Source organism: Parasteatoda tepidariorum, chromosome 1 (genome assembly GCF_043381705.1).
Source record: "Parasteatoda tepidariorum isolate YZ-2023 chromosome 1, CAS_Ptep_4.0, whole genome shotgun sequence".
In the NCBI taxonomy this organism is placed as follows: Eukaryota; Metazoa; Arthropoda; class Arachnida; order Araneae; family Theridiidae; genus Parasteatoda; species Parasteatoda tepidariorum.
Window position 1 is genome coordinate 53,130,708 of NC_092204.1, and position 19,796 is coordinate 53,150,503.

General features: G+C 27.0%; 1 protein-coding gene across 5 annotated transcripts in view; it reads left to right on the top strand.

Moving 5' to 3' along the window:
- Nucleotides 1–721: 721 nt before the first annotated feature.
- LOC107445000 (CCR4-NOT transcription complex subunit 4) overlaps nt 722–19,796 on the top strand; it is a 41,238-nt gene continuing 22,163 nt past the window's right edge. For 3 of the 5 annotated variants that reach the window (XM_016059302.3, XM_016059304.3, XM_016059305.3), the window contains exons 1-13: nt 722–856; nt 2,228–2,318; nt 6,373–6,432; nt 6,703–6,771; nt 6,934–6,999; nt 7,970–8,016; nt 9,629–9,718; nt 11,292–11,445; nt 13,721–13,885; nt 13,985–14,052; nt 16,294–16,350; nt 17,611–17,790; nt 18,429–19,060. In XM_016059302.3, the coding sequence (XP_015914788.1) occupies nt 6,403–6,432; nt 6,703–6,771; nt 6,934–6,999; nt 7,970–8,016; nt 9,629–9,718; nt 11,292–11,445; nt 13,721–13,885; nt 13,985–14,052; nt 16,294–16,350; nt 17,611–17,790; nt 18,429–19,060 (1,558 nt within the window). In that variant the 5' untranslated portion in view covers nt 722–856; nt 2,228–2,318; nt 6,373–6,402. The other 2 variants (XM_016059303.3, XM_043050861.2) reach the window with 2 other exon arrangements.

Below are 19,796 nucleotides of genomic sequence, written 5' to 3' on the forward strand. Positions count from 1 at the left end.
ACAATGCTTTCTTTTAGAATTATGTTTAATGTAGTTTTCAGTTCCATAAAGTTTCCTAACTTAAAAGCTCTTAATCAAGACAGAAACTGTGTCACTTCCTTCTTCTATGACTCACCACACGTTAATGGTGAAAGTATGCAAAGTGCTGCCACAGGTAGAGAGTCTGCTCAACGCCACCTGTAGGCCATTTCAATCGCCAATATTTTTCGCATTTTGATCATCAAAAGTATATTTTAAAATTCCTATCCTAATTTTTATCCATTAAGAGCTATGCTTAATGCAGTCTAGAGTTCTGTATAGTTTCCAATCTTAAAAGAACACACAAGGTAAGAAAACACTGCGTCCCGAATCCCCAGAAATAAATAAGCAGGACACATGTCGAAACTACAGCGACACCTAGACTTTTCTTTTAAAACTAAAAATCAGGAGTAATCATACTGTAAGCAAACTAAAAAAAGATTACATTTAATTTCAAAAATTTTGAGTACTATATTATATTCACGTGCATTAAAATTTCATGATTTATTTAAAGCAACTACGGGGTACATTTAAATCTATTTTTTATTGAATTTTCTTTTTATTTATTGTAAACAAAATCATTATCAAATTTAATTGTCTTAAGCATAGTAATTGCTTATATTTGATAATAAAATCACTTATTATATTTGTTTTTGATTGAAATTCGACCTGTTCATCAGATGATGATGTTGATGATCAGTGATGTACATGTAGACGTAGTGTAAAAATATTTTATTCATCCGGGTTAGTTGCGCAGATCATTGCGCAAAGAAACCATAACTATAGTTGATAGACTTGACAAGTGAGGTTGTATCTGGAACTACGATAAATATATGTGGTTAAGTATCTAATTAAATAAGCTCAAAATAATAAAAAAAATTAAAGGTCGTTAACAATAATTTATTAATTAACTAATTTTTTTTCATTTTTCATAAACTAGGATCTAAATGGGTTAATGAATGAATCAGATCCTAAGGTTGCCAAGTTAGGACGTTTACAATTTTTTTAATCAGGCCGAATAAGAATTCGTCTATATTCATTAAATAAAGCATAATTGTAACGTTATATCTTAACTCAATTAGATTCAATTCCAAACTACTTATCCAATACTGATCACGATATAAATAAGGCTTACCTATACCTTTGGCATATGCTAACTTTGATTTATTGACATGTAAACATATCCTAATATGACCTTATTTTTAGCCTTTTACTTTGTACTAAATAATCGTTCATTTAAGTGAAAGAATTAAAATTTCTTAGGAAGTTGTATAAATTAAATTTATTTTCTTGTTGAAATATTTTCGAGCAATTGACATCAATATCGTAGTACTTAACAAACAAAGGCTTTTTTTCTTAAATTAAGATTTTCTTAATGTATAACTTCAATTAATTTTCTTTATTAATTTGATAATTTAAGTTGTTCAAGGAATATTCTACATCATTTCTTTCTAAATGTATGATGGGATCTTGTAAATATTATGTTAATCATTAAATTCATTTTATGAATTACGTATAAAACACCTGTAATAAATCTAATATTTTACGATTCAAACAAGTTTGTGCAACTTTGAATGTTAATTATCAATTTCACAGCTATTATAGTGATTCAGATCTTTTTAATGTCAATGTCCTAACTGAATTCAATGTATAGTGATTGCCTATTCAAATCTGATAATTTTAATAATTAATTAATACTATTTTAATTTATGTGTAATTCATTTTATTCCTATCGTAAGCAAATACTACTAAATTTAAAACTTTGCTAGTTATCAATGTCACAGCTATTGTGATTCAGATCTTTTTAATGTCATTGTCCTAGCTGAATTCAATGATTTTCTTTATTAATTTGAACTGAATTTCAAATAAAATTATTGGCATTTCAAGATGCATAAATGTTTACAATGCATCTGTATAAATCATTATTCTATGGGTGATAAAAACTTAATGAGTCATCATAATCGTGAGGAAAGATATTTTTTACTTTATATTGTGATTTTATATTGCTTAGTAGTTTATTTTGAGTAAAATAATGAAACAGTTTTATTCCACATGTTATGCATTAAATATGGAAAAATTTCACCCTATTTCAAATAGAATATAAATAATAAATTTTGTTTTCTGTTATGTATTTCAGAAATTCCTTATCTTTTCATTGATATCTTAAAAAAAAAATTTTTTCAACATGCTTATAATGATTTCTTTTCAGATATAGATATTTCTTTTTGTACGAGTTCTGAAATTATCGAGTTAAAACCTTCGCTGATTTTACATTATATTAGTGATTGGCAAATTCTAAGGTATAAATTTTAATGCCTTATTTATTTTAATTTAATTTTATGTTATTTTGTATCTAAAATATTTGCCCTTATTTACTGTAAGTAAATAAGATTTTTTTTTAATTTGAATTAATGCGTTTGTTTCTAATTTAATAAACTGTTATTTGAATTGATTAGTGAAACTATTTCAATCTCAAAGTCATTCAAAATGTTATCTGAATTTAAAATATTTAGTAATCTAACTTTTAAATACTCCTATTTTCTGTGTTGAAGTAGATCTGTTAGTTGATGTCTTATTTTAAACTTGAAGATGAAGGGTTTTCAGGGGTCTGTCCAGGCCGAATTTACTACCGTTTAGCGGTACCTTCACAAATTCAACTTTAGGAAAAACGGTAGTTTCACAAAATACTTTTTCTTAAAATTTTATTTTTGCATCCCTTAAGAAATGATAAATCCATATTTTTACCATATTTTTGTGTTGATTTTTTAAAATAATTTTTAATTTTTCACAAATTATGTCTACATTTTCACAAAATGGGTACCTTTCAGAAAAACCTAGACAGACCCCTGGTTTTGTATGTATTCGTTGTATAAGTCATGCTTTAAGATTGCTTATTGAAAAACAAATTTTTAAAAAAATACAGTGCTAGTTCAAGCTAAATGAATGACCAATGCAATTGAGACATTTCAAATTTCTCAAATAATGTAAACCTCTTCAAAATTGCACCTTATGTACTAAAGGGTTTATTTCAAGTTAATATATATTACTTCTCATGCCTTGGTATTTTTCATACAGATCAGTTAAATTTTTCATACTAAGGGCCATTTAGTATGTTTAAGGGGAAACATCTTTAATTAAGTTCAGTAGTATAACCTTTGTATAAGTATAACCCTTATATAAATTAACCTCTCATTTATCTTTGCAATTTAAGGGCTCAAAAAGTACGACATATCTAAATCATATGTTGCATTACCAGGGTTGGCAAGATTTTGCCGCAGGTGGTAAAAACCGTTCTGGCAAAAACAGGTTTTTGCGAAGCAAAGTGGCAAAAACCTATATTTTCCAAGATGAGAGGACAAAAACACATTTTTGATGCAAAATTATTCCTAAAATTGAAATATATACTATAAATATATATAATTTTAAAAAAATATCAAAATGATTATTCAAATTATTAAATAATTAAACCATAATGTATTAATATATCATTTTAGTAGTTTAAAACATTATTGATCGGAAAATTAGTGATTATTCTCTTTTTTTCCAGTGAAATGAACTTATTTTAAATCAATATAAATATAATTTAAAGCATAAAATATCTATCAACATGTGTAGTTAATTAAAATATACAAGTATCAATGTAATTTTTTAAATATGCACAAATTCAATAATTTATTCATCATCACAATACAATTTGTGTTGTCTCAACATAGCATAACAGAGCACTAGTTTTGAAACATTATTTACAGTCAACCTATTCCGAATTTTAGAATGTACAAATGAAAAATTCGAAAACACTCTTTCAATGGCAGCACTACTGGAAGGACATGAGTGTAAATGAGACATTAATTAACAAAATTGTCTGGAAATTTCACAAGAATTTTGCCCTCTCCGCCACCATTCACTATCATCAATTGTGGCTATAACTTCTCTGCACTTTCAATCTTATAAAAATTATTACTCCTTATGATTGATTTAAATTTGTTTCAAGTATTTTGTAATAATATTTAATCAACAATTTAGATCATTTGATTTTTGCCGGTTTTTACCAGGTTATTGCCACTGTCCTGGCAAAAAAACCTTTTTGCCGGCAAAAAGTCCAACCCTGTGCATTACTAATGGTATTATTTAATTGTTATTTGAGTAAATTTAAAATATTGATTAAAGAATACAAAGAAAAATATCATTTTCAACATTAAATCTTGCTTGCAAAACATTTGCTTTTAACATGCAATGCAGTGTCTCTAATTTATATTTTACTGAAGTTAATTAAGTTTTTGATTGTTCTTATTTATTCTACTTAATTAGATCACAAGCTGAAAGTAAATAGCTCAAAAAATCTAGTATGTATTATCTATAGCATTAGTGAGACAATTATCATAATGATTTGGTTACATCAAAAAATGGGTAAAAAATTTAATCTGTAGTGAGCTAATAAAAATTAAACTTCAAAATTGTTATTGTTCATTATAGAGATGAATGATATAGATCCATTGTTATTAAACCATCCCTTTAAATTCTGTAGACTTCATTTATCTTTCTTGTCAACATGTATTTTTTATTTTATTTTAATTCTATTTACTCTTTTATCTCACCTTGTTTGTTACTTGAAATGCCATTCTATTGTTATGATAGATTTCGCAACTTAATGTGCATTCAACTATTTGGAACCTCCGTCATTACTTAAATTATCGTTTCAACCACATATAATTAATATTTTTTCATTCTCTATTATTTCTTGTAATGATATTTTAGCTAGCTTTCTCATTCTGATTTTATCTGAATGATTACTTTTCTGCTAATTTTAATGTATTAAAGTATAAAAATAAGCCAGAATATTGTATTTTAAATTAATATCTTTTCTGCTCAATTTATAATTAGCTATCTTAAAACTCAATGTGACCACTGTCTACTTTTGTCAATTACCAAAAAGAAACCTATTATTGAAGGCAGCAATTGAAGTTGAAGCTATATAATTAAAAACTGCTAAATTTTTTTCTGTCTTAATAAAGTATATACTGTGCATTGCAAAATGGTTCTGTCTAAAGTTATTGGCATAGCCAAAGATTTTGCTAAATTTTGAAAACTACAGGTCCTTAGGACCTAGGACTTTTAAATTTCTTAGTCCCTTTTTACTAAAAACAGGTCCCTGTTTAAAATGTAATTTTTTTATCTCTATATCAATCTATTAATACTATAAATAAACAAAACAAAGATTTAAAAAAAATATGTTTGAAGAATCTAAGTTTCTAATTACAAGTTACTAAACATTTGTATCAAGGAAAAGCAACGGTGATAGTCAGAATTATTCTAATTTTCTCCTTCAGTCTCTAATAAAAGAGGAAAAGAAAATTATACATTTAAAATTTCTTTATAATTTTGCCTATTTTTTTAGCACTAGAGTACTGTGCATCTCCTCAAGTGCATGGTAACGTAATTTTGCATTCTCTGTATGATTTTTTTACATTTTTGACGCATTATACTGCTTGACTTCTTCAATCATGTATCCTTAAAAGGCTTAGTCTGGTTGGTAGGGCACTGGGATGTCCAAGAGGTCGTGGGTTTGATCCCCGCTGGCCGAAGACTCCCCGTGTAGTGAATGGTTGCTGATGCACATTAAATCTATCGAGTCTCAAAATCCTCCATGTTCCCATAATAAATCTTACCTCTGTGGGTGCTGATCCAGGAGTTTCTTTATCTTCTGGATTTGGTTCAAAATTGCAAGGGTACGGATTTGAACATCAGTAGTTGTAAACCCAAAATTGGGTCGGCTGTTCAACAATGGTTATAATATAAAAATAAAAAATCATGTATCCTTGACTAAATGCAGCTGACCTTAAACACTGACTGCACAGTTAGGCTTTACACCTCTGTGACTCACTTCCATAATCTCAATTGCTGTCTTTCTATGCATCTTGCAACAGTCTATGTTGTGAAAAATGTTGATTATGGCTGTTGACAGGTGATCATAATAATTTGACTGGACTATGTAATTTTGTATTAATTGAAAATAATTTATTTTTACATCATATCTTTGACATAAAAGACTAAATGTGTTTTTTAAACAAAGTTCTAATTAAATACTTGTATTTGCAGGCAACTTATTGTTTCACCATTTATGTTTAAGCAATATTTAATTTGCAAAGAGTGTAATGGAGATTAATAAATGATAAACTGTTAGTTCCTTTTTTAAAACAAAGTTATTTTAATATTATATGAATATTTTGAATACCAAGTGAATATTTTTTTATTGTTTAACTGATGAAAGTAATGTTTAACTTCTAGCATTATAATATTTTTCAAATTCTTGTGATAGTCAAATAATAAAAGCATATTTAATTTTTTTTTTTTCAGATTAGTCATACTTCCAAGTCTTTTTTTACAATGTCAGTCCACGATGATCAAAACCTCGAGGTAATGTTTCTTACATTTTACTGATTAATTACTTTTATATTTCTACTCAAAAAGCTCTGTTCTTAATTTTATAAAAAGTTTCATCTAAAGTTTTTTACTTAAACAACTTTTGTGAAATGTCTTAAAAAGTCTCTAATTTAGCACATTGAATTACTATGTTTTTTAATCAAACCTCTGTTATATTTTTAGGAGAAATATTTTACTATCATAGTTTAAATTGTTTTAAAGTTTTTAGTAATTATAATTTATTCTTGATTAAAACTGTTTTAGTGCCCGTTATGCATGGAACCTTTTGAGATGGATGATTTCAACTTCTTCCCTTGCACATGTGGTTATCAGGTTAGCTAATTATTATATTCTGTTCTTATGTCTTGTAACATTTTATTAGTAAACCAGTTATTTTAAATAATTCTTGCCTTTTGTAACCATAATTGAATGCTAGGGAATAATTTTTATTGTTTGTATCTAGAAATATAAGTTTTTTTTTTCTTTCCCTTACAGATCTGCAGATTTTGTTGGCACCGTATTCGAACAGATGAAAATGGATTGTGCCCCGCATGTAGAAAGGTAAATTATGTCATTTAATAACTATTCAATTAAGCAATCATATTGCCAAAGAAAATTTTAAACATTTTTTATCAAATTTTTAATTTGATATTGTAGAGTTTAAACTCTTTCCTAAATGTTTTATCATAATCGTTTAAAACGTGGTTAGCAGTTATCCATTAAAGAGCTTGGGGCAATTTAATGATAAACCTTTTTCAAATTGTTAAGGAATTGTGGTGAAGTTACAGTGGTTTTCATGTTGGCAATTAGATATTTCTGCATTTTGTGCTGTTTTCTAGTAGAAACTCTTAATACATACATACCTATCTGTAAAAAATGCAAAAGCACAGTTTGATTTAAAAATTTCACCTTTGGTAAGAGTATGGTTATCACTATTTTGTCCCAATCTTAGTTGATTTCAAATTTTGTTGACTCAAAAGTTTTTTGCTTAATAAAAGTCTATACTTTAAGTTGTATTGTCCCTTTCTAATAAATAATTTTTAGAAATTAGGGGCCATTGCCCCGTATTCCTTACACTGATGTTTTTCTAAGGTAAAGGGCTATTGCCATGTTTAGCATTACTAAATGATAATTTTGTGTACGTATATAGCTTGATTTTTATTGAATTAGTGTAAAGCAGTAATAAAACTGTAGTCTGTGGTAAATATCTGCAGTTTCTTTTTATTTTTGAAATGTATATTTAGTAGTATTATAAAATGACTCTTATTTTATAAGCGAATTTAAAATTAGGTAGCCTTGCAATATCTGTTAACATTTTTAGCATGTGACGTAAGTAATACCAGTAAACATGAGCCAAAAATAGTTGAAAATAGTTGAAGTGTATAATTTAGTTTACTGCATTTAAATAATTTTGTTTCTAATTTTACGTAAAGAGTAACAGGTACAAATAAGTCCTGTTATTATATTTGTAAATTTGAACTTATTAAAAATGAAAAAATAATGACAGGGGTCCTCTCTTTTTTCATTTCAGCAATATCCTGAAGATCCTGCAGACTTTAAACCACTCACAGTAGAAGAGTAAGTAGCATTTAATACTGTAATATCAGTGTTTTCATCATAGAAAAAAAATGGGTGAGAATTTCTCACCCTTTCTAAAAACTAAAGAAACACAAAAACTCTTTAAAAAAAATCATTTCTTCAATTATAATACATTTTGAACGTCTTCTATTTTTTAAAGCTCTGAATTAATATTTTTGGTGCATCATCATAGAAGATTTTGCCTTTACAAGGTATTTGTTCGTCTTACATTAGCACATAAAAAATTTGAACGTCTTACATGAAGAAACCAAACCTACTGTAAACACGTGGTTGCAGAGAAATGTGTTCTGAAAGGGGTTCTGTGGTTGTGTTCTGTTGTTCGAAAAGGTTCTGAACAATACTGGCAAATAGGGAAGCTAGATAACAGGGCAGATGTTGAAAATAATAAAAGATCCAGGAAGAAAAGTGAAATGGATTTTATTCTAAATGGCGTAATTCTAAGCTTTTTCCAAAATGCGAGAAATTCACGAATTTTGAAATTGATTTATAGAATGCGCGAATTTCTCGCAGTAATAATTTTTTAATGCGAGAAAAGAAGAAAATATGCTAGATTCTCTCGCTGTAGTAAAAACACTGAATATAGTGGAAAAGAAATAATTTTTCATTGCAGTTATATATTGCTCTGTTGTGCTAGTATAGCAAAATATTTTTTCTGACCAAAATATTTCTGTTTGACAGTGAAAACTTTATTTCTAAATGCATGAAACATTCCTATAAATACTTAGCTCCAATATTTAGATTTTTTTTTTCAACTAAAGTGTGCTTTTGTTTAATAGGTTTTAACCCTCTGATTGCTCCATTTTTGGACCGAAGACGCTTTAAAAATTTGCTTTACACTATGCGCTTTCGGCCCTTACAAAATCGCTTTACACTACGCGCTTTCAAATAAGGCAATTTAGTGGACAACTAACGACATCTGTTGGTCAAAACGTAAATTAAACATCTAATACCGCTGAAACGGGGAATAAACGGGATGCGCTCATCAATAAAGAAAGAAAAACACATGCCCATGGAAATCGCGGGATGAGCAGTCAGAGGGTTAAAAGCCTGTCATCATGCTTTATTTTTCAATAAAAGTGCAGAAATATTAAATGCTTTGTTTTATCTTAATTAAATATATTTTATAAGGAAAAGATAAATTATTTGATCTAAAAATATTCAATTTCTAACCGTCTAGCTGTATAATAATAATTAAATAAATTTAAATTAAAATTATATTGAGAAAAATACTTTTTTTACTAAAACTTTTCCTTTTTTTCACATAGAAGCGTCTAACATTATAGCAAGTCAGTAAACATTCTATTTTTTTATGTATGTAAACTAATGTTGTTAATCATACGACCTCACCTTAAACCCATTGTTGAGTATGGTTTCTTTCAAAGTGTTAAAAATAATAAAAAGGATTTTGTTCTTTCTTTATTAATAATTTATTTGATTTATAAGTATAAATTGTGCTTAACTGTGTTAATTTTAGAATATTGAAGATAATTCAACTAAACTTATTTATCAATCCAATTTCTTTTACTTGTATGTATTATTGTAATTTAATTTTATTCATTCCAGAAAATTTAATTACCTTTATATATTGTAGGTGGCAAAAAATAAAAAATGAAAAACGACAGAAAGACCAACTGAAAAAACAAAAAATGTCTGAAAGCAGGAAGCATTTAGCTAATGTTAGGTAAATATTTTTTTTTCTTTGTTATTTTATAAATATATTTACTCTTCATGCGAAAAAAATATCACTTTAGAACTTTTGAAAAAAGAAAGAAAAAATATTTGAGTCTGAAAAATGTGAAACAGAAAATTAGAATATTAGCAGAAAGATTTATGTGCCTCAAATAAAATAATTTTTAGACTCTCAATCTCCAACTTTTTAAAATCAGTTTTGCAAAAACAGAATCATTGCATGTTAATATGTGCTTGACCCTCCTTCAACCTACTTCATGCCCTTCAACAACTATAGAATATCTGTAGTTTCATAAATTAATTTTTCTTGTGGAACAAAAATGATTTTAAGGAATTAGGATTCGAACAATTTTGTGCAATACATGATTAAGTTCTGCTAAAAGCTCAATAAAGTAAAATGTTTTAAAAACTTCTGCTTTAGCTTACTACCATTGTAAAAAATATTTTGCAAGAGCCTCTTGCACTGGTTTAAAAAAAGTGTAGTATGTATATGTTCTCAGAAAAGCTTCAGATAAAATTCTGAATGTTTTTTCTATTAATACATTTTTATGCTACAATGCCATTTTTTTGTGACCACTTTATAGTTTAAGAAAGGCAAAAAAGAAAAACTGATTCGTCATGAAATAACTAGATATAAATACATGTATGATGAATGGTATACATAATGAAAAAGGAAAGGTCAGAAAAAAAATAATAAAATAAATGAGAGAGAAATATTCAGAAATCCACACATATAGAAGTTATAAGTGAAATTATTTATTTACTTTGTTATTAAATTAAATAAATCATAAGATTTAAGGATATCTTTGCCAGTCATTTTATTTCGCAATAAAATAATAATTTTAGAAAAGAGAAAGTAAAATTTTGACTTTCATAGGATGTTTTATCAAACATATGTTTATATGAATAAATGTTTTATTTTATTTAGCAGAAAAATGCTTTTTAAAATAGATAAAATTGTGTGTACATATTCTAATTTTTTTCTAATTTAATGTCATATTAATGAAATTAAATGCTGAAATTTTTTTGCCTGTTTCTAAAATGTGCCTTTAAAAAAAAATTTTTAAAAAATAGCTGGATAAAGGTGATTTTAATAAATGTAAGTCACTGTATCACAAAACCCTATATATACCTTATTTCAAGTTACTCGCATTTTTCCTTAAGATCTGGCCAAAATAGTATTTTTCTATTGAATCTTTGAATTTAAAATATTTACAAAATATTTTTCCATCAAATTATTTATTGCTTTTTTTGTCATCTTATGCTACAATACTGAATATAAATACTGCTATTTAAAGTTGAGGAATTAAAATAAAATCATTAAAACATATGGATGTTCATATACAAAAAAAATACTAAAGAACCAACCTAAACTACTTACATTCCAAAGCAACATTTCCCCTTATTTTTAGAAAATTATATTGAACTTCTCATCTACATAAACTTTAAAAATTATACTCCCCCCCCCCTTCAAGCTTTATCTATTAAATTTATACTTTTGTTATAAAATTTATGAATTTCTGGTATTTTATTTTTAATAAAAATTTAAATTTTTCTTTTTATAGAGTTGTACAAAAAAATCTAGTTTTTGTTGTTGGCTTACCAGCCAGATTAGCTGATCCAGAAGTCTTAAAAAAATTCGATTATTTTGGAAAATTTGGCAAGATTCACAAAGTGGTTGTGAATCAAAGTACAACGTATGCTGGTTCCCAGGTAACTGTACGTCATTTCCTTTCTTTATGTTTGATTTTTTATTTATTTCTAATTAATTAATGCATGTTTTGAGCTTTGATATACAGAAAATCACATTTTTAACTACGTGGAAAATGTTTTAGTGATATTTCTTTATCAATGTTGTTAAAGTCATATTTCACAATGTTTGTTAAGATGAAATTAAAGATTAATGTCTAGTTTATAGAATTCTTAATGTATAGATTTTGTAATGTAATGTATAGAATTCTTAAATGTATAGTTACATCTCTTTCCTTAACTAAAGTTTCAGAAAATTTCCTCTTAATGAATGCAAATTCATTAATAACAACACAAACATTAAAAAGTTGAAAAATAAACTTTTTTAATGAAGGAGCTTGAAGTATTTTAACTTTTTATACTGACAGAAAAAAATCACTTTATTCATTGAATGCAAAAATTAATTTTAAAATTATTAAATTTAATATAAATATCAAGTCTTTTATTTTTTTTTTAAATTTGATGCGAGTGCATAAAGACTTGTGCAAGTTACAGAATAAAATTAAAATCATGAATATTTCCCTTTTCTGTTTTTGCATCAGATTTAGTTCTGACTGGGTCGGAGAATAATGTAATTTTTTGTCAAAACCTGAAAATGCCATCATCACACCTGTAAAATAACAAATTTCATAATTCATGATATCATTAAGTAGTCAATGAGAATCAAAGTAAATTAGTTTTGGTTCTATTTTCTTGTAAAAATTCTGCTACAGCTTTGTTAAAAATTTTTAGATAAGTTTAAAATTGGAATATTAATTTGTGAATACTGCACTTTGTTTAAATAGTTTTAAATTTCTTCTTTACTATATTAGCAGTGTTTTCTGAAATTAAGCCCTCTATATAAACTAGATGCATGATAACTGTCTATTTTACTAAGGAAACTACTTTACTAATTTTTTCCAATTTTTGCACAAAAAATTGCTCTCTATAATTTATATAGATAAACATGTTAAACCTTAACCAATTAAAATTTTGTTATCTAATAAAGGCAATACTTGATATAGTTTTAGCATGAACGCTGCGTTAATTAATGCATCTTTGAGAGGGAGTATCATTGCATCGTTATTTGAAGTCGAATGTATCATATCAAGGATATGTTGTATAATTTTAGGAATTTTCATAGTTAGTTTTTATTTCAGGAGGTAACCTATACTACAAAAACTTAAAAATTAGGATATATGGTATTTCAAAATTGTCTAAATTCAGCATCAATACATACACAATTACTTTTGTAATATATGTTTTGTATTTAAAAATTTTAATCTTGAAAATTCATGATCTATTGTAAATTATGTGAACTATTATAACTCATAATCTAAATCAGGATTATGTTCACTTTTTTAAATTAGCATTCACTTATTTTTTTTAATTTAAATCATTAAAGTAAATCATAAAATATAAAGTATACATTAATAATTAAAATATGTCCTTTTTGTAATGAATTTTGTGCAATTAAAGAAAAGATAAAATTTTCTATTGTAATAAGAATTCCATGTAGTGCACCAATTTTAGAAATTTTAGAAATCCAATCCAAATAATGAACTGGCTTGCAACCTAAACCTAATGGAGAACCTTAAGATATTCATTTTGATGTTTTTGGAAACAGCAAGCAATGTGAATGTGTTGTGGGCCTGAGACGATCAATTGTGAAAGTTAGGTCACAATATTTTTGTATTAAAAATATATATTTTTTTTTTAACTTTAAAAGTTTAATTTATGAAATAATGATATAAAAAGAAATCACTCTCACTATTAGTCAAGAGATTTTAAAAATTTGAATTGCTTTTTGGTATAATTTTCATTTGCTCCAATTTTTTTTTAAATGCTAATGATTTATATGCTATATTATTTAAAAGTTATTCCCATAAGTTTTAAAAATGTCATTTATCGAAAAAATACTTAACGCACCCATTTTTAGTATATTTGTTAGGATGCCTTAAAGTTTGTGACAGTGAAATCTTTTGCTTCATTAGTGCAGAAAAGAAAATAATAAAAGAAACAAGAAAATAATTTCATAAAAACCCAGAATTAAGTTTATGAAATTAACAATTTAATCTAACAAAATCCCATTAAAACGATTTTATTTCCATTTTTTTTTCCATATTTAATCAGATAAGTTTTAATCTTCCTTTTAAATTTATGTAAATTTATTCAAAAATTAAATTGTAAAGCTTAAAATTTGTTAGTCATATAAGTTTCAGCTATGTATTCAATATGTGTGTGCTACATATATATTATATTTCAGGGCCCAAGTGCTAGTGCTTATGTAACATATTGTAGGCCAGAAGATGCTCTGAGAGCTATTAAGTCTGTAAATAATATTCAGGTTGATGGAAGAACGTTAAAAGCCTCTCTGGGGACCACTAAATATTGTAGTCATTTTTTGAAAAATCAACAATGTCCGAAAACAGTAAGTTTCCACATTATTTTTTTCATTTAATTCTTTCGAATTATTTGTAAATAATTATAAGAGAAAATTTTTAATGTGTAACTTTAATGTAAATTTTAGGATTGCATGTATTTACATGAACTTGGTGATGAAGCTGCTAGTTTTACAAAAGAAGATATGCAACAGGGGTATGCTAAATTTTATTTACCTTATATTTCTGAAAATACCTTCTGAATTTTTAAAAACTTTTCCTATGCTGAAGTTGGGGGGTTTGGATTGCAGTCGGAACCACTAACTTTGAAAAATTCCAGAAGGACGTCGCCATTAGAAATACTTCTTTTGTTGATCATTAGTGATAACAAGTAAATATCGGAAAGCAAACCTACTAACCAGGGTTCCCACGGTACTTAAATTCTGTTGGAAAAAATCAGGGCCCTGAAAATTCCTTGAATTCTGCCATAGGGTTCTTGAAAAATACTTGATTTTTTAGAAAATAAAATAATACTAATCTTTCTTACAAAAAAGCAGTAAAAAAAATAATAAGTAAATTCAAAGGAAAATTATAGAAATTCTGATAGTTTCATTTTTAATGCTTGAAGTGAAAGGAGGTAAAGAAAATGCAAAACTCTCCTAGATTTTTCACACCAGACTATTGTTCATCTCTCTGATGTTTTGAAAGCTGAAATTTCTAGCAAATTTTAGGTTTTGTAGTCATAGTTTTTGATTGATGTAATGTGTTTCATCGATTTAGAAATATGTTCAATGTGTTAACTTCATTATTACTACAGGTTAATATTGTTATTCTATTTGTTCTTTTAACTTGTGTACGAGAGATAATTAATTTTTTATCATTTATAATCAAATTTTTACATTTAGTTTTTACTGCTAGTAAATAAAATTTTGTTCTACAAAAGAGAGGTTTAAGAATTACCACTCACAATTCTCATCAAAATGATTAAATAATCACTCATAGCTGTTCTATATTAAGCACCTTTCGAATTTCAATTTGCATCATAACTACTATTCACAGGAAAACTATTAGCTTATCACGCAACAGAATTCACATTAAAGGGATTTATGTATCACACATTGGGATTTGCATCTTGTTAGTTTGCGTGTTTTGTATTATTTGCTATTCATATTGTTTCGATTTAAGAAACATCCACCACAATTCAATTTCATTTTACAAATCACTGTGATACGGGATTTACACAATCTTCGAGACTTACTTCACCTTTCTCATAATTTTGATTTACATATAGTATATCTAGTTTCATATAAATGCAATTTAAAAATTACGCTTAGTGAAAATTACGCATATTCACAAAATTTTAAAAATCACGCTTCAAATTTTATGGATATATTTTCAAGAAAATAAAACTTGGTAAGTCTTAGTTATCTGTAAATATTGTTCTACTATAGATTTTATTATGTTCAAAATATATATTACTGATATTCTAAAGTAACAAAATAGATAATTTGTTATTAAAATTGAAACAGATATGTTAAATGGATATATTTTGATATATTATCTAATTATATACATTTCCTGTAACCTAAAATTTGATCTAACGTATTAAAGAAAAGTATTTATATTTTATTAACCGTGCAATTACACAAACTTTATCAATTATTTACTATGCTTGTTTAATGTAACATGTATTATTCATTCACTCAGTTTCATTAATTCTAATTCGCTTCATTTTAGTTAAATTTTTCATGAAAAGTTTCACTGATGCTAGTTTTTAAATGTTGACTAGTATCTTTTGTCAATTGAAGTTTTTTTTTTTTTTTTTTGTCAATTTGAATGATGAAAGTGATTTGAATCAGCAATGTAACTATCAACCATTGTGCTTTAAAAATATACAATTTCTGCTTCTCTGTAATTGCAAAATCTGGTTGACATGTACTTTAGCATATAACTGTAATATCAAACAGGTCCTTGAATTTTTTTTTAAAAATTGAGTGGGAACCCTGCTAACATAAAATATGTATGAAATAATAGTTGAAAACTGGATGCCTAAATATAATAATTGAAAAAGAAACACATATAAATGACAATTTGGAAGGAATACTATTATATTTTTATCTTTTAATTACAAATTCGGCAGGTCTATGCATCTTTTACCCATTATGCAACCGTTACTACTTAAGAGGCTTGGTTTCCAAGCATAACTTGCCTTATTTTTTCTGTTGACTCATATTAGAGTTCTGAATTTTTTGCTGAATTTCCGAATAAAAAGCATACTTTTCAGCTCATACGCAAAGTGAATATTATATTCTTATTATAATGAATTTTATATTTTTTATAATGAGCATTATTCCTATATGAATTATGTTCGGCAATTATACATTAGTTTTTTTTTCTTTCATTGATTTTTTCTTTAATTTGACTAACAATATTTAAATTATAAAAAATTTATTTACAGTAAACATCAAGAATACGAAAAGAAATTACAAGATCAAATACTAGGTTCCAATAATAGGTAAACATTTATATTGTTTATCAGTCTAGATCAGGGGTGTCAAACTCGCGGGCCGCATGTGGCCCGAGATGAACATTTTTGCAGCCCAGTCTCAATATAACCAACGCAAAGTAAAAATAAAATAGAAATGTGAATTAGAAAGGAAACTAGCATATAAAATTATAATATACTTTATTTATGAACTATACGGATCATTTTAAATTGTATTGGCCAAAATGTAAAATTCTAACTGGCTTACGGCACCTGCCATTCCAGAGATACTGCATCTTATCAAAAATAAGCAGAAAGAATTTCAAGTCTTAGAACAGAATTTGAAACAAGGTTTAAAGATTTTAATTCTTTGGAAGACAAATTTTGTTTGTTTTCTTCGATTTTCTCAATAAATATAGACTCAGAACCGAGTAATATGCAAATGGAAGTCATTGAGATTCAGTGCGACTCAAATTTGAAGACAAAATTTATTGAAGTGGGTGTGCCTGAATTTTACAAATATTTACCGGCAAGGTTTAAAAATACTCGAAAATTGGCATAAGAAATTATTTCCATGTTTGGAAGTACTTATCAGTGCGAGCAATTATTTTCTGTTATGAATGAAAATAAATCTGTCCGAAACCATATTAATAGCTCTCGTTGGGTCAATTTTGAAAGTAGTCTCGGCCAATAAAATTTCTCCCGAAATAGGAAAGATAGTAGCAGAGAAGAGATGTCAAATACCGAACAATAATTTTACTTTATATATGCTTATTACAATGTACTATTCAAAATAAAAATATTTGTTTCTGTAAACACTGACTTTTTTTAAACTTTTTTTTGAGGCCCACCTAAAGTGAAGCATTGTACATTTGACCCAAGTTTGCTGTTGAGTTTGACACCCCTGGTCTAGATAAACATTTTTTTTTAAAGTTAAATCAATTCTAAATTTGTTACTTTTGTTTATTGCTTACATTTTGTTAATATATACAAAGGGATTGTAATTGTGCTGAATATTATTGCTATTAATATCTTATCAAATTATATTAATAACAAATGATCTTTGTACAAGATACAAGTATATGATGTAGTATTTATTATTCAGTTTCATTACTAATTTGTGCATTTCTGTAATTGTGTGTGTTAGTAAATTTATTATTAATTTAAATATTCCTAAATACTTTTGTGTTTGACTTAGTTAAAATTATCTATTATTATTCAAAAAGATACCATTTGAACATATTTTTAATCAAAAGCAAAAATATTAATTTTGTTTTATTATATGTTTAGAAAGCAAACAGTATCTCCAACACCACAAATTTCCACAAGTTCTGCTAAAGAATCTTGGCCATGTACAGTACAGAATGTTAAAGAATCTCGAACAAGAACAAAAGATTCATCACAAAGTCAAAAAACAGAAGGCAAAAGCAACCGTTTTAAAAATAAACACACGTCAGAAGGACAAAAAAGGTTTGTCAATATTTCTGTGCTATTAAAATGACAAAGCTGTTAATAGTTATTGATTGCTTATTTAAAAACTTTTTTTTTTAATATTTTGTTTACAAATTCTATATTGCTAGTAATTCTATAGCTGTTATTATTATTAAAAGCAGTATTAAGTACCTTAATAATGTTACTAGGTGTTATATTCTAACTATACATGAAACTTTATTAGTGACAACACTGCTGTACAGAGGGCTATGAAATTAAATATCACTTATACATCATGTTAGTTTCATATCCACTTTGCATTAAAACAAATGCATGTTTTTGGAACAAGGGCAACAAGAGTGGATCAAGATTCGTATGACAGAGATCGCACAGCACTACGATATAGTTTTAACATGTTTTTTTTTTTTTAATTGTACTAGCGTTTTATTAAATATTTAACTTGTATTTATTCCAATTCAATTATAACACTGTTATCAAATTTATATATAAACTGTACTTTTAATTCAAAGGTAAGGGTATTTGCTTCAAAATTTATAAAAACAATGATACTAAGTAATCAATTGAGATTTTATTTTATTTTTATTACTTATGTTTTCAATGTAATTTTTTTTTTATTTATTTACTAATCTCAACTAATGTTTTTATTTCTTATGCAGCAAAAAAGGCAAAAGTAAATCTTCAGAATCTGTCCAAAGTGTGTCAAAAACTTCTACTAAAGATGAAAGTTCAGCACAAAGGAAAAGTCAAAAGAATAAACACAAAGAGTCAACTTCTGCACAATCTTCTGGTCATTCCCCTGTGAAGCGACTGGAAAGGGGGAGTTCTCCGTGTGAAAGAACCTCAGATGTTTCAGATATGAACCATAAAAATGCACAAACCACTTTTGTTCATATAACAGACCAATCAAAACCAGTCTCTGCAAGCATCAAAATAGCTCGCAGCGAAAGTCCAGTATTGCCACCTTCGCCCATATCTTCTTCAAGTTCCTCTCTCTTCACACCTTTTGGGAGCTTATCCAGCAACTTCTTATCCTCCTCGTCTCCCTCACCTCCTCCTAGCAATAGCAATCCACTTTCTTTCGGCAATATGGGTGGAAGTTCTCCAAACCTGCAGGAAGATAGTTCTCCCAATGAAACATATGCTGCCCCATCTATGATTGAAACCAAGAGCCAATCTCCTAATCATCTCTTTAGCAACAATATAGAAAATGAGTCTCTTTTTAGTCATATGAACTACCTACCTGCTTCAACAGAATGCAATTCTTATAATAGCCATCTGCACAGTGAAGGTATGTTGAAGGAAAAGTTATTGCTACTTAGTATTAGTGAATCTTTTATTACTTTCATTTCTTAATGCAAGGCCTGTTTCACTTAATGTTTAAATCACTATCTTTGCGTGGTATATATTTAATCCAAGTATCTTAAGCAGTTTTGCAAACAATATTCTGAGCGGAATTCGAAATTTTTATCTTATCTGCTTTTTTAATAAATAAAAACATGCATATTGAAAGATAATAGGTTAAAATAGTGGTGTATAATCTGCGGTCCACAGCTGTTGTTGATGTGCAGCCTGAGGCATAAATCTTAACTCAGTGAAAATCTCTTGTTATAATTTCTTTTTTTTTTTTTTTTTTTTTTTTTTTTTTTTTTTTTTTTTTTAAATATATATATATGCTTAATTTGTACGGATTTTACCTTACATCTATAAAGTTTTTTTGTTAATCTGAAAAAAATTTTATTTTGGCAGTTGTTGCTTCATTTTTCCAGATGAATTTGAATATCACAATATTTTTATTATGATATTATTACTGCGTGCAAGATTTGAACTGTGCAATTAAATCACTTTTTGAAGTTCTTTAATGATGCCAATTTCATCTTAAATCCCTTTTATTTTTAGATCATTTTTCCGACATATTTTCGCATAGTTTTAAAAAGTTTGATATTTTTATACTATATCATTACAGCACATGGGTTTTAAAACATGCATTTAAATTACTTTTTGACAAACTTTATTTGTGCCGATTT